Raw genomic sequence first — 13,918 nt, 5'->3', positions numbered from 1 at the left:
AGAGACTCTTATCTCCAACTGACTGGTAAAAAGCTGAAAGTCAAGCAGTGGCTCAAGTGGCAGAGCACAAGGCCCTAAGTTCAAGCCCCAATACTGGCACAAAACTGAAAAGGAGACATAGAGCTCAATGTTTCATGAGTTGGAAGATGTCACACAGACCTAACCTAGATGCCAATTACTATGAAATTATGGAATGTTTATGGTGTTTTCTAATGAATGAAATTGGAACTTATATTTAAAAATTCATCTAGTTATTTTTGTGCTTAGCATTGTTAGAGTTCCAACACATTTGATACATCTATAAATGTTTCCTCCTTTAGATCTTGGAATACTAGGGTATAGCAAGAGGAAGAGCAGAGGTAGTAGAGATGTACATTACATGTGACTGGGACAGGTGTGGATTGGGTGGGGAAACAGGTACCTCGCATGGTGTTGGGGCTTGGGAAGGATTTCAGCAGGAATCCTGGCTAACCTAAGTACCTACGGGCAGATGGCATCAGACCTCCCTGCTCCTTTTTCACATTACCTCTGCAAGCTGGAGTTGCTGCTGTCCATTGTCCTGAAGGCCCGCATCTGAGAGTGCTGTCTCCTATGAGTGTGAATCCAGCTTTGCATACAAAGTCACACATAGTATTCAAACCAAAGGCTCCCTGGGAATATCTGCAGGACATTGTTCCCTGTGCAGGAAGGGTGAGGGCTGGGCATTTCACCTCTCTAGGAGGAAGTGATGCTACACCTGCCATGAGAAAAATGTTTTCATGTAAAGTTTTCAGGATGCTCTCAGTAAAAGGAGCTTATCTAAATTAAGATTGGTATGGAATAACTGTGTCTCATTTCTTTCAAATTTCTCCTTCTGGAGAAGATTATCCAAGTTTCCTTGAAGATATGGTTGTCTTGGACCCAAGAAGAATTATCAGTACATATTTAAAGAAGCCACAAAACAGTTGGTACAGAAATATGACAATTCTGCTGGGTGCTAGTGGCTCATGCCTGTAACCCTAGATACTCAGGAGGCTGAGATCTGAGGATCACAGTTCAAAGCCAGGCTGGGCAGGAAAGTCCATGAGACTCTTATCTCCAATTAACCAACAAAAAGTTGGAAGTGGAGCTGTGGGTCAAGTGGTAGAATGCTAGACTTGAGCAACAAAGTTCAGGGACAGTGCCAAGGACTAGTTAAAGCCCTAGGATTTCCCTCCCTCCCTACACACAGAGAAATATGACAATTCAGTAAACATTTGAATATACTTGAATATACACATGCCAGTTGTCTACCTTCCCTGCTTTATTGGGAGGCGATATTATTACCAGGCCAAAGTTCAACATGAATGGCTTTGCCATTAATGGTTTCACCATTTAACTTCTATATGGCACATAGATGATAATTGACCTCTCTGCCTCTCCTTTTCTCAATTTGAAAAATTGAAATTGTGATTGCAGTCCTCATATTCTTTCAGTAATGAAGTAATGGATATCATTTACTTTGCCCAGTAAAACTCTTTGGGAAAAAGAACCTAAAGTTATAAAAACAAGATGTCTATAAGAATCGTAAGTCGTTTCTTAACAAGCTTAGAAGTCTGTCAATCTTTAGAAGTTTATAATCCACAGACTGTTGCCAAAGTCCAATAATAATAGAATCACTTATCACATATTAAAGCTATGTGATTGCTCTCATTGTGGAAAAAATTTCCAAAGAAGATCTGTCCAGAGAGTATGCATTACCTTTGCAGATTGGTGGAGATGTGGACCATCTTCCAGAACTGGTGCATCTCACATTGCTTGATCCCTCTATCACAAAGCCCTTGTTACAGGAGAAATGGCAGGTGGAGCCAACACGGAATTGTCCATGAGTGTGGGAACAATCCAACCTGCCTTGCTCTGGCGCAAAGAGTTCTGGGCACTTGATGACTAGAGTATCAAATTGAGAACATCACAATATGCAAGGTTATTACGAAGTTTTATGTTATGCAAAGTTTATTGACTCATATATTCAACAAGTATTTATTGAGCATCTATAGTATTCCAAGTCTTTTATAAATTCCACAACATATTAAATGGGATGTTCATTACAAAAGGTAGGGAGGGAGGGATGGTCAAGATGTATAGAGGAGGGCTGGGGATATGGCCTAGTGGCAAGAGTGCTTGCCTTGTATACATGAGGCCCTGAGTTCAATTCCCCAGCACCACATATACAGAAAATGGCCAGAAGTGGCTCAAGTGGGAGAGTGCTAGCCTTGAGCAAGAAGAAGCCAGGGACAGTGCTCAGGCCCTGAGTTCAAGGCCCAGGACTGGTCAAAAAAAATACACTGTGTGAAAATTACTGTCCTTGTATAGTGTTGATGGATAAGATTTCAGCATATGGAAAAAGAAGAACCATTGTTCTAAATGTAGAACATGGATATTGGAAAGTCAGAGGAATACAGGTACACATGAAACCACCTCTCAAAATCAGGATAGGATCATTGGATTCTAATCCTCAAATCTGAGGACAATAGTTTACTAAAGGTTGTGTCCACTGGTCAGGGATGGTTCTAGACACAAGTGGGGACTGGGCTCACAGGTGAGAGGTAGATACCTGTTCCACAGGGAAGAGAGGGTGGGGAAGCAGGGAAGAAAAACTGATTTAAGTAATTACAGATTAAACAACCATGTTGACTGTGCAAATGATTTTAAACTTTAATATGATTTTAAGAAGGGCTTTTTCTTCTTATAACCGCAAAACAGAATATTGGAACATACCGTTCATGATAAATATCAGTTGAATAATGAATGAGAGAGAGAGATGAGCCCATTCCCTAATGTTTAATCCCTGACTAAGATAGATTCCTTTGATACTTGTAATCTCTCTTTTTCCCTCCAAGGGAAAGTTTATTTGGAAGAAGTGCCATGAAAGAAAGGAGCAGAAACTATCTGGAAAGGGAACTAAAGAGGAATTACATAGCCCATCTTTTTGACAGCAGATGGCAGCATTTTATGGCCTTTGACACACTTCCTAGCCAAGGATGTGAGTAGAGTGCCCCCTGTGGTAGAGTGCCTGACTGGCAAGTGTGAGCCCCGGAGTTCAAATCCACGTGTCTAGAACCATAAGTAAAAACAAAATAGCTCAGTAGATGCTTGCCTAGCTTGTGTGACGCCCTGGACTCAGTAATCCAAGAAAAAAATGAAAAAAAGAGAAATTCTTGACTAGCATAATGACTTCAGTGATGATATTGTCCACTCCTCTCCTTTTGCAGCTGGGTGACATTGGGGAGGGAGAGGAATGGGGAAAGAACAGTCCATGGTATTGCATAAGGAGGAATAAAAAATATTTTAGCTGTTTTTGATATGGCTCAATAGATCACTAGAGATTTAGACGCTGTCATTTCTAAGGTTTATTATAGCAATTTTGGCTGCAACTTGCACAGTCGAAGACTAAATTTACCAGGGACAGACCCAGAATTTAGGAGCTCTGCCACTGGGTGGCAGTGTGGTATAACAGTGGAAAATATCTTAGCCAACTATGCTTGAGTTTGAATCCTGCTGACTTGCCTATATCCAAGTTATGTATGTGACCTTTGCCACCTGCTTCTCTCAAAGTCTCAGTTTCTCCTTGTTTAAAATGGAGCTGATAAACATCTAATGGTAGTATGTGTATACTGTAATCATACATATAGAATGCCTGTTACTCCAGAAGCTCTAAAGGTTACTTATTGCTAGTCTTATTATTACCAATTCTGACTGTACTGAACAATAAATTGGAACAGCTGTGCCCTCTGAAACCAAATGAGAATTGTGAATTCATTCAGTCTATGTTATATCATATGACATGCCAGGTAGAAGGCCTGCCAGATACTTTGAGGGATACTTTGAGATCAGATCTGCCCTTGATTTTGAGGATTATACTAATTGACTGTAGTGCTGTGCTGGAGTAAATATGATGAGCTTCACTTCAGCAGATACTTGTCATAACCTACTTTAATTCTATTTAGCTAATGCAGAGGATAAACAGGTGAAGGAGGCACAGTCTCTGCTCTTGAGGACTTTATGATTTATATGGAAGTAGAAGGAGCGAGTAGAAAATAGTTCCATCACATCCATCCCTGAATAACTTCAGTGTTGAAGATTAATGCTGGGTGAAGTTAAGTTTGGAAAGGAATGAATAAACAGTATAAATGACTTCCAAAGACATTATAACAAAAGTCTCAGTGAAACAGTTGAGCTTTGTCATTTCCAAATGGTGTATCCTTGAGCAAGTTAATCTTTCTGAGCCTTTGCTTCTACATGTATAAAATACAGGAGACATTCTTCATTATTCCAAAATTGCACTAAACATCATTTGGAATGATATCAGGAAAGACCTTTATGAAACTATAATTGTATGATTGCAAAAAGATTATTCAGAAGGATAAAAAGGAAGGTTGGTCTAACTCCCCATGTTCTGTGGATGATGTATTGTTTTAGCTTAAGAACACTTCCATATGAATCGCTGATGATTCTTTCATCCTATGATAGTATCTGGAAGTCATAAGAGAGAAAAGACCCTTGTTCCTACCTTTACATGTTGGAGGGGAGGCTGTCCAGTGTCCAGATGAAGTACAATCCAGTCTTTCTGGTCCAGATAATGAAAACCCTTCATCACAGTTGAATTGACATGTGGATTTGTAGCTGGAACCTCCAAGAGGCTGGACACATGTCATTGTTCCATTCCGAGGGCTTAACAAAGGTGTGCAGGTCTTAGCTACAGTGGGTATGCAAGAAAAGGAATGATCATGCTCATTCACAACAAATCTCCTAAGATTCAGTCATTTCATCTAAGAAGGAAGAAAAGTATAATCCTTGCCTTGCAGCATGCCTAGCTATATAAGGAGTTATAATAAATCACATAGAAAAATCAAATGTCAGAAACAACACAAAAATCATAGATGCAGAGTAGGTGAATAATTCATCAACTGTCTGATAATTTCCCCCTCTTCTCAAAAGCCTCATCCTACAGTGGCCAGATGCAAAACACTAAACTTGTTCACTGTACAAAATAGTTAATTATGCCTCTTAGTTCTTTGTCACAGCATACACACATAGTGTGAGGTGGTAGAGAACTTATTTGATTGAGTTGGTGATTGTGCTCTGTGACTTTTGGCAAATCACTTAATCTCTCTGACTCTATTTTTAAATGAGGAAAATAATATTACCTAGTTTCTAAGATTCTTTAAAATCAGATTGAAAAATACTCTCAATATAAATGGTAACATCTGTTCTTTAGAAAACAGCAAAGTCCAGGTTAAATATGTTGACATAAAAAGTAAAGCCTAGAGTTGGGTGTAGTGTCTCATACCTGTAACTCAAGCTACTTTGGAGGCAGAGATTCAGAAGATTGTGGTTTGAGGTCAGCTCTAGCAAAAAGCTAGTAAGACCCCCATTCAAAGAACAAGCTAGACATGGGGGAATGTGCCCACCCTCCCATCTACCTGGGAGGCATAAATAGGAGAATAACTCTCTAGGTCTACCTGGGCTGAAAATGCTAGACCCTACTCCCAAAATAACCAAAGCAACAAAGGCTGGGGCTATTGCTCAAATAGCTCAAATCTTGCTTAGCAACTAGGAGGGGCTGATCATCAAAAATAAAATAAGGACCCGGTTTCAAGGTCTTGCAAGGTCTTAGTTCAGAAGTGTGTGATTTTAGACCAGAGACAAGGGTGCTACGGTTGTCCTGAGGCCATTTTCAGCCACTGACTTCGATTGGCATGAGGTTTGGAGAGCCTTCTTGTTTTATTCTCTCTCTTCCCAGCATCTGTTGCCCTCTGCAGGTGTAAGTTACTTCCAGCCACGTGGAAAACCTTCCTATATTCATTGTGAGGGGGAAGAGATCACTCAAAAAGCTTGTCGGTTGTTAAAGACAAATGGGGCAGATGCATCTTGATAGCTTGGTTTGGTAGAATCCAGTCCTGCTCTTCTGTGGCTTTGTCTTCTCACAGCAAAGGGCATGTGGGCACAGTTGAAGAGGGAACTTGTCTGATAACATTCTCTCTGAAGTGTTACGACAGCCAGTGGATTGCAAGCCTGGAGCCTCACCTTCCTGCCCTGACCACATTTGGGTATTTCACTTGATGTGCTCCCCAGCAAGGAGAGTAGAAAGTTCAGTCAGAGCAAACAAAGAACTAAAAGCAGAAGGGAGCTGGAAGGTCCCGGAAGCCAGGGCACATGGCAACCTCCCTTCTGTGAAACACACAGGCATGGCAGTATGGAGCAATGGACTGTCATCTGACTGTCATCTGCCCTCTACAGCCCTGGATTTCCCAGAGGAGTTCTGAACGTTGTGAGAACCCTCCCTAGTGACCCAGTTCTTCCCCCAAAGATGAGTGGACTCAGTACCGTGTCCAGGTTGCAATATAGTTACAGTGGGAGCTAAGGGGGCAAACCATAGCTACCTGTGAATATAGTTTACTTAATTCAAGCTAGGCACCTTTAGGTCCTGGTAATGGCCTGAAAAGGATTTGCAAGGCCATCACATTCGCTATCCCCTGTTTCCAGGTATCTAGACACAAACATTTCTGCTTAGCCTCTGAAGATATTTGCATTTGGGATCATTGGGTTACTGAATGAAAGGATAAATGATCATATTTCTTCCTTGTCCAGCCCATTTCAAACAAGGCCTTGCCCAGTCACCAGCTCTAAAATGCAGCCTTCCTTTTGTAAGGAGGCAATGCCCTCTTACCCCGGCATTCTGGAGGAGCAGCACTCCAGTGTCCTGTAGCCATGCAGCGGATTGCACGCGCTCCTACCAGGAGGGAACCTTCAGCACAAGAGAAGCTGCAGACCGATTGATACTGAAAAGTTCCAAAAGGATGTGAGCAATTCATCTTGGCCTTTCTTGGAACTGGGAAATCCTGGCACTGCAAAGCTAAGAGGGGAGGAAGTAAGGAAACATTATACAAGTACTTATTGGTTTTGTTTGTGGTGTGTGTATGTGTTTGTGTGTGTGTTTGTGTGTGTGTGTGTGTGTGTGTGTGTATCAGTATGCCAGTTCTGGGGCTTGAACTCAGGGTCTGGGCACCATTCCTTAGCTTTTATACTCAAGAATGGCACTCAACCACTTTAGCCACAGTTCCGTTTCCAACTTTTTACTGGTTAATTGGAGATAAGAGTCTCATGGACTTTCCTACCTAGGCTGGCATCAAACTGGGATCTTCAGATCTCAGCCTCCTGAGTAGTTAGGATTACAGTCATGAGCCCAGGTAGCTGGCTTGATCTTTTTTTTTCCTTTCAAATTTCACATGTGCATATATTATAACTTAGGTCAACCACCTCTCTTCTCTCTTTTTCCATTCCCATACAACCTGTTTAAGAATAGCAGAGGGCTCTGTATGTCCATCTTCAGAGGATACATGTGTACTACATCCCACCACCTTAAGTCTGATGGTCATCATAAGTGTCCATCTACTATACCATTGCCTCATTAGTTTTTGCTTCTTTTTTATTGTGGTAAATATATATTATATCATTATATTATTATATATTATCATTATATTATATATAAGAACTGTCTATTTGCCACTGGAATAATTTAAGTATATAATTTGACAGTAAATTGTCATACTGCATCCACTACTATCCATGTCCAAAATTGTTCTCATGACAAACTGAAACACTAGAGTCATTAAACAGGAGCTCTTCCACCCCTCTGTCCAATCATTATACTATCCTGTCTCTATAATCTTGATGAAACAGTTTAAATAAGCAAAATCATGTGTTACTTTTGGGGGGAGGACTGGCTTACTACACTTAGCACAATATCCTTAAGGTTCATTTGTGTTGTGGGATATGTTGGAATTCCCTTGCTTTTTGAAGGTTAAATAATATGTGCATACCATGTGTTGTTTATTCTCCAACTACTCTGTTGATGTTCTCTTGGCTTGCTTCACTATTGCGAATAATGTTGCTGGTAACCCAGGTATGCAAATTATCTCTTCATGGCTTGTAAGCCATTTGCAAACCAAGGCTCATTTTCGTGTCACGGTGTATGTACACCCAGAGGATTCACATAAATTGCTGAGGGAGTCCAAGTAAATGGCAACACAAAATATGAACATTATACTTCTGAAACATAACTTTGTGTGGGGTACCCTGGTGGGGAACAGGCCTAATGACTTTCCTGTGCCTTTGTTCTCATGTAAGAGCAACACATTGATTATTGAGTTAAATAACAGATTATTTAGTTAAATCAGACCACAGGTCTAACAGCATTTTAAAGTTGTATATATATGCCAACTCACCACTAGTGGGAAGCTCAGGAGACACTGAGCCTCAGAGTCCACAAGCTTTCTAGCAGGCAATGAAAAAACTAACTGCTGAGGCTGGGAATATGGCCTAGTGGCAAGAGTGCTTGCTTCGTATACATGAAGCCCTGGGTTCAATTCCTCAGCACCACATATACAGAAAATGGCCAGAAGTGGCACTGTGGCTCAAGTGGCAGAGTGCTTGAGCAAAAAGAAGCCAGGGACAGTGCTCAGGTCTTGAGTCCAAGCCCCAGGACTGGCAAAAAAAAAAAAAAAAGAAAAAGAAAAGAAAAGAAAAAGAACTAACTGTGGTGTCTGTAACTCCGCCATTCATTCCCACACACCATTCCTTTCTCCATTAGCCCAGACTCCTCAGGCTACCCACTCGGGTCACTCAAAGCAACTACTATATCAGGTATGTTGTAATGAGTATGTTGAGCCTAAGGCTTGGCCTTAGCCACTGTTTCATCCCTAGTGCTGAACACCAGGAGCCTGTCCCATAGTAAGTGCTCAGTGAGTGAGTGATGGATGCTGACGCCCTTAGGGGGCACAGAGGAATGTTTCAGTGTCACAGTACCTTGACAGACCGGGGCTGGCGCTGTCCATTGGCCCAGGTCAGCACACTGAGTGACACTGGCTCCTCTCAGCGAGAAGCCTTCAGCACAATGGAAGCTGCAGTTGGTGTTGTATGGAAATGTGCTTGAGGATGGGGAACACTCCATACTTCCATGAGTGGGGCTCTCCAGTGGCTCACAGGCAATGGCTGCATGGAAAAGATGGGGGGAAACTAGGTCATGGAAGGGCCCAATTGTTTTTCAGAGGAGACTATTGGGAGTTGCTTCATCTTTCCTATTCACATTGTCAATAGGTTCAGAACCTCAGATCCTCCCTTTATGACCACTGCCTTTCCTGTGCCCCTCTTTCTCTGGCTCACTGTCATGGCCCTTCAGGTATCAGGTTAGATTTTGTCCTATTTGCCCACCAACTCTTCTCCCATGGCCCCTGTTCTTGTGCTGCTTATACATGATTGCAATTCTTCCCCACTAACCCATGGCCTCCTCAAGAGTTGTAGCCCTAGCCTCACACTGTATTTAGTGCATTGAATGTATTCATTAAATATTTATTGGCATGTTTGTCAGATCTAGAAAAGGCAGATACAGAAAATCCCTGGGCTTCTAAGGAAAAAGAAGCAACAGTGTGGCACCTTGTTGCTACTATTACTTAGTGCTATGAAATGATCCCCTAATGAACTTTGTCCCTGGAACACAAGATATCCTCATAATCAGACTTCAGTTGCTCTGTGAGTATAGCCCAGTGAGTTCCTGAGTACAATTACACCCAGTCTTTTCCTTATTCTCTTCCTCAGAGCTGTGTCATCTCCAGACTATTCCTGAGGTTTGCAGAGCTTAGAGACTTCCCTTCCATCAGAGGCCTCTACTTCTTAATGAATCAGAGCATAAAGACCAAATATGCTCTGGTCTTTCTTCCTTACTTTACAGATGAGCAAAGATGACTACCCTAAGGTCTTCTAGCTAACAGTGCTTGAAATGGTGTTGTAATCTGGAACTGGAAATTCACTGATCTAACTTTCAGTTTCCTATTTTTCCTCCACCCGCTAGCCCTCCCTCATAAACTTGGGAAAAGCTAAGGGTTGGAGGCAATTGCATAAAGTTCCGCTTCAAGGCATTATGCAACTGCTAGGATTGTTAATACATACTATTCTTTAGCTATAGGGTTCCTTTTCTCCTTTGCCAATGCTACAATGGGGTATCCCTCTCTGTCTTCATAACCACTGATTCATTCCTTCTCAAATATAGGATATTGTACTGCTGTTTGTGTATACCGGGGAGATAGGGATGGAGAAAAAATGGCAGAAATTAAAGTTAAGCAAGTCCGTAGGTCTATGCAAGGAACTTTCTACCTGCTATTTCATTGCATAATTTTTATATTCTTAATCCTTACAAAATCACCTAGCAATTTTTAATTTCATTTTATAGGTGAAAAAGCTGGCTCTCAGAGGTCAGATAAACTGCTCCAGTATCAGATCCTAGAAGATATTTATGTATTTAGAGATCTTGGTCTTTCAATGATGCCATGACTCCTTCTTGGGGGCTGTGAAAAACATCTTACCCTCACAAGCTGGCAAGGGTGCAGTCCACTGGCCAGATCCAGCACAGCGGAGTGTGTCCAACCCCCTCACTCGATAGCCAGGCTGGCACTCAAATTTACAGCTGGAGCCATATGCGAAGGTGGCAAGCGGATGCACACAGTCCATGGTTCCTTTGCCAGGGGCTTCCAGAGTCTGACACTGCACAGCTGAAAGAAAAACCCTGGTTTTTAGCATGGTGGCTAGAGAAAAAAACAACGCCTAGACAGTTAGATGGCAGTGGTGGAACTGCCTCCACACCCAGGAAATAGAGATGGAGCTAGGAAGACAGTAGGGTCAGAAGCTCCAAGTTGACCAGACCTAGGTAACCAATCCTCCATATGGTGCAAATTTCTTAATGTCACAGATTCCTCCAAGCTCAATTCCTAACATTCTCTCTTCCTTACACCTTTATAAACATGTCTGGGCAAGTCTCGATGGCATTCCTTCCCTGCTGAGGAGAAAGTACAAACACCACCATTCTGAAGTGCCTTGCAACTTGTGTGTTATTTTGCCCAGAACAAATGGGCCTCTTGTTTTTTCTTCAAGAGTCCAGATGCTATTTTACTCACTGTAGCACAGTGGCTAATGGAAGGACAGTTCATTTGGGGAATTCAGGGCAGCTTCTCCATAGATAGCCAGGTTTGCCTACACTTCTAGCAAGGAAGGAGTGCAGTGGACACCATATGTCCCAATGTCTTAAGCCCTCTGATCCTACACAGCCTGGGGCTGTCCATACCCCTTAAAACTCTGCATTGTACCTCCTATAGCCTAACAAATGCAAATTCACCACTGGAAGAAGCTACAATTAGATATGCTGCAATGTTTTTGCAGAATGAAGACAGGTCAGGCTGTCTGGCTTAGGTATCACTAAGGGTACAAACTACCTAGTTAAAGATAACAACAGGGAGATGATAATCCATAGACAAGTCACATACAGCACACTACCCTGGAGCCTTAGGATTCTGTAGTAGCTGTACTTCCCCAAGAAGGCAGGCAAGGGAGAGCTTTTGGTTGGTTAAATAGTACCAGTAACTATCTGGAAAGATCCAAATACCACTGGCTTTCACTTCAAGAAGCAAGGGTGATATTATCAAATGAATAATACTCCTTCCCTAAACTCTCATCCTTATCCTCTGTACTCTTTTTGGAAAACCAAAGAAGAGGGTGTTTCTTTGAAATGTTCTTGCCTAAGAACAAGAATTAAACTAGCCACCTCCCTATACAGGTGCGAAATACCATGGAAATCCAAATCAATGTTAACTCTGGTCAACCATAGCAATGATGACTAGAATTCCCCCCCTCCCTCCCTCCTTTCCTCTCTTTCTTTCTCTCTCTTTCTCCCCCCCCCCCCCTTTTCTTGGCAGCACTGGGGGTTGAACTCAAGGCCAAGTGCTTGCTAGGAAATTGTTCTGTCATGTAGACCACAGACCTGGCCTTGGATCATAATCCTTTTACTTCTGCCTCCAACATAGCTGGGATTATAGATCCATGTGTCCATGCTGAGGTTTTTGCTGCTGCTGCTGCTGCTGGTGGTTGTCATGGGGCTTGAACTCAGGCCTAGACACCATCCCTGAGTTCATCCTACCCCAAGCTAGCACTCAACCACTTTCAGCCACAGTTTCACTTCAGGTTTTTAAATAGTTAATTGGAGAAAAGAAACTCATGGCCTTCCTTGGCTTTGAACTTAAATCCTCAGATCTCAGCCTCCTGAGTAGCTAGGATTACAAGAATGAGCCACCAGCACCCAGCTTGAGATTTATTTTTTTGAGATAGAGTCTGGCTAACTCCTTGCGGAGACTGGTGTTGAACCACAACACTTTTATCTCTTCCTGCTTTGTAGCTGGGATTATAGGTGTGTGCCACCGTGCCAAGATATTTTGCTCATATTTTGAATGATGGAGGAAACCGCTCTCCCATTTTAGTTGACAGTGAAGATGGTCTACATACCTACGCACTGTGGGGGCTTATTATTTGCCCAGATTCCAGAAGCCAAACATTCCAGCTTGCTGGGTCCATTCAATTCGTACCCTTCAGCACAGTGGAAGGCACACTGTGAGTTGAAAGAGAAGTTTCCCAGAGGATGACTGCAGTTCATGAACACATGTGGAGGAAGGTCAAATTCCCCACACTGTCGGACTGCAAGGAACAGAATATTAAGTTTTTCATTGTAGACTTGAAAACAGTGTCAGATTTGTTGCAAGCTGTAATATTTGTGTGACCCTCTTCACTCTTTTCTTGCTAGGTTCCTAATTCAAGCTGCCCATTTTTATTTGGCTCTTTCTATAGCCTGTATCTTGGGAAATATTCATCCTCTCAACTTGAACCATGCTTCTACCTCTATCTAGCCTTTTGCTGGCTAATTGGGATTAGAATCTCACCATATCAGCCTAGGCTAGTTTCCATATTCAGATCTCAGCTTTTTAAATAGCTAGGATAATAGGCATGTGTCACCAGCTTGGAAGGATTTTACCTAATCCTTTTTAGTTTTCCAAGAAATCTCATAAGTAAATATTTTCTCCAAGACCTGCTGTGTCTGGAGACAATTTAGTGTCTGGTAGTGGGGGCCCAGGACTAGCTCTTACTCACTAGACTATCCCAGCATGCTTTACTTCCTGCTATTACCTGTTGCCTAAGACCAATGGCCGCCATAAAATCTACACACAGACTAACCATATTCACACTCAGGTCCATAGAATCCTGGATAGCAGGAGCAAGTGTAGTTCCCAATAGTCTCGATGCACTCTCCTCGGTTGTTGCAGGACATGTCCTGGCAAGAGGCTGCACAGAGATAGAAGGGTCAGAATGGTGGGCATTCGAGGTGACAGGACACAGACTCAGCCCTTTTCAGGCAGGACTGAGCTTACCAGACAATGGAGAACAGGAGTGCCACTGGGCAGCCAACTTGTTTCCTGTGAAAGAAATTGCAGGAGTCTTCTAGAGTGTAACCCAGCTCTTATTTCATGTGTTTCCCAAGAAATACAACACAGCATCGTTGTGAGTAGACACAGAGTAGCAGAGTCCTCATGAGATATGTGGCCAGAGAAACTCCTCCACATGACACAAAGTGGGTTGTAGTTTTCTCACCAGGAACATCCACAGCCCCTGTTTCAGAAGTTGTACTTGTGACCTGAAATTGGCTCTGCTGCCTACTCACTGTGTGGCCTTAGACAAGTTCTTCTGAGACCAACTTACACAATGTCAGGGCCACATCCTTTCTACCTTTTGTTTTCTTCAAATCTGATCCCAAGACCATGTAGTAGAGGATCAGAGAAGCCAAATTAGATATTTAAGATCTATTAATGATATGGGATAATTCATGATGTTTCATGAGCCTAAATATATCATATTTACATGTTATCAAACCACAGCTGAACTTCCAGGGTCTCCCCACTGTGTATGTGCTATGGGGTGACAGGAAGGGCCAGGGTTTCTCTCCTGCATGGGCTTCTGAGGGGAAGGAGGTTAACACCCAGAGAATTTAGAATATGTACGGTAGTATGGCATCTATAAGAGGACGTAA

The 13,918-nt window shown here is 42.4% G+C and overlaps 1 protein-coding gene across 2 annotated transcripts in view; it reads right to left on the bottom strand.

The window, feature by feature from the left end:
• Positions 1-13,918, bottom strand: part of LOC125359909 (selectin P) — a 32,159-nt gene that overhangs the window by 6,107 nt on the left and 12,134 nt on the right. Inside the window, exons 4-11 of one of the 2 annotated variants that reach the window (XM_048357772.1) lie at positions 13,069-13,176; positions 12,346-12,534; positions 10,380-10,565; positions 8,827-9,012; positions 6,689-6,874; positions 4,529-4,714; positions 1,720-1,905; positions 527-739 (exon numbers count right to left, since the gene is read on the bottom strand). In XM_048357772.1, the coding sequence (XP_048213729.1) occupies positions 527-739; positions 1,720-1,905; positions 4,529-4,714; positions 6,689-6,874; positions 8,827-9,012; positions 10,380-10,565; positions 12,346-12,534; positions 13,069-13,176 (1,440 nt within the window). The remainder of the gene's footprint in view (positions 1-526; positions 740-1,719; positions 1,906-4,528; positions 4,715-6,688; positions 6,875-8,826; positions 9,013-10,379; positions 10,566-12,345; positions 12,535-13,068; positions 13,177-13,918) is intronic. The other variant, XM_048357773.1, reaches the window with a different exon arrangement.

This window comes from Perognathus longimembris, chromosome 11, assembly GCF_023159225.1.
Source record: "Perognathus longimembris pacificus isolate PPM17 chromosome 11, ASM2315922v1, whole genome shotgun sequence".
NCBI lineage: Eukaryota > Metazoa > Chordata > Mammalia > Rodentia > Heteromyidae > Perognathus > Perognathus longimembris.
This window is presented reverse-complemented; position numbering and strand designations above follow the sequence as displayed.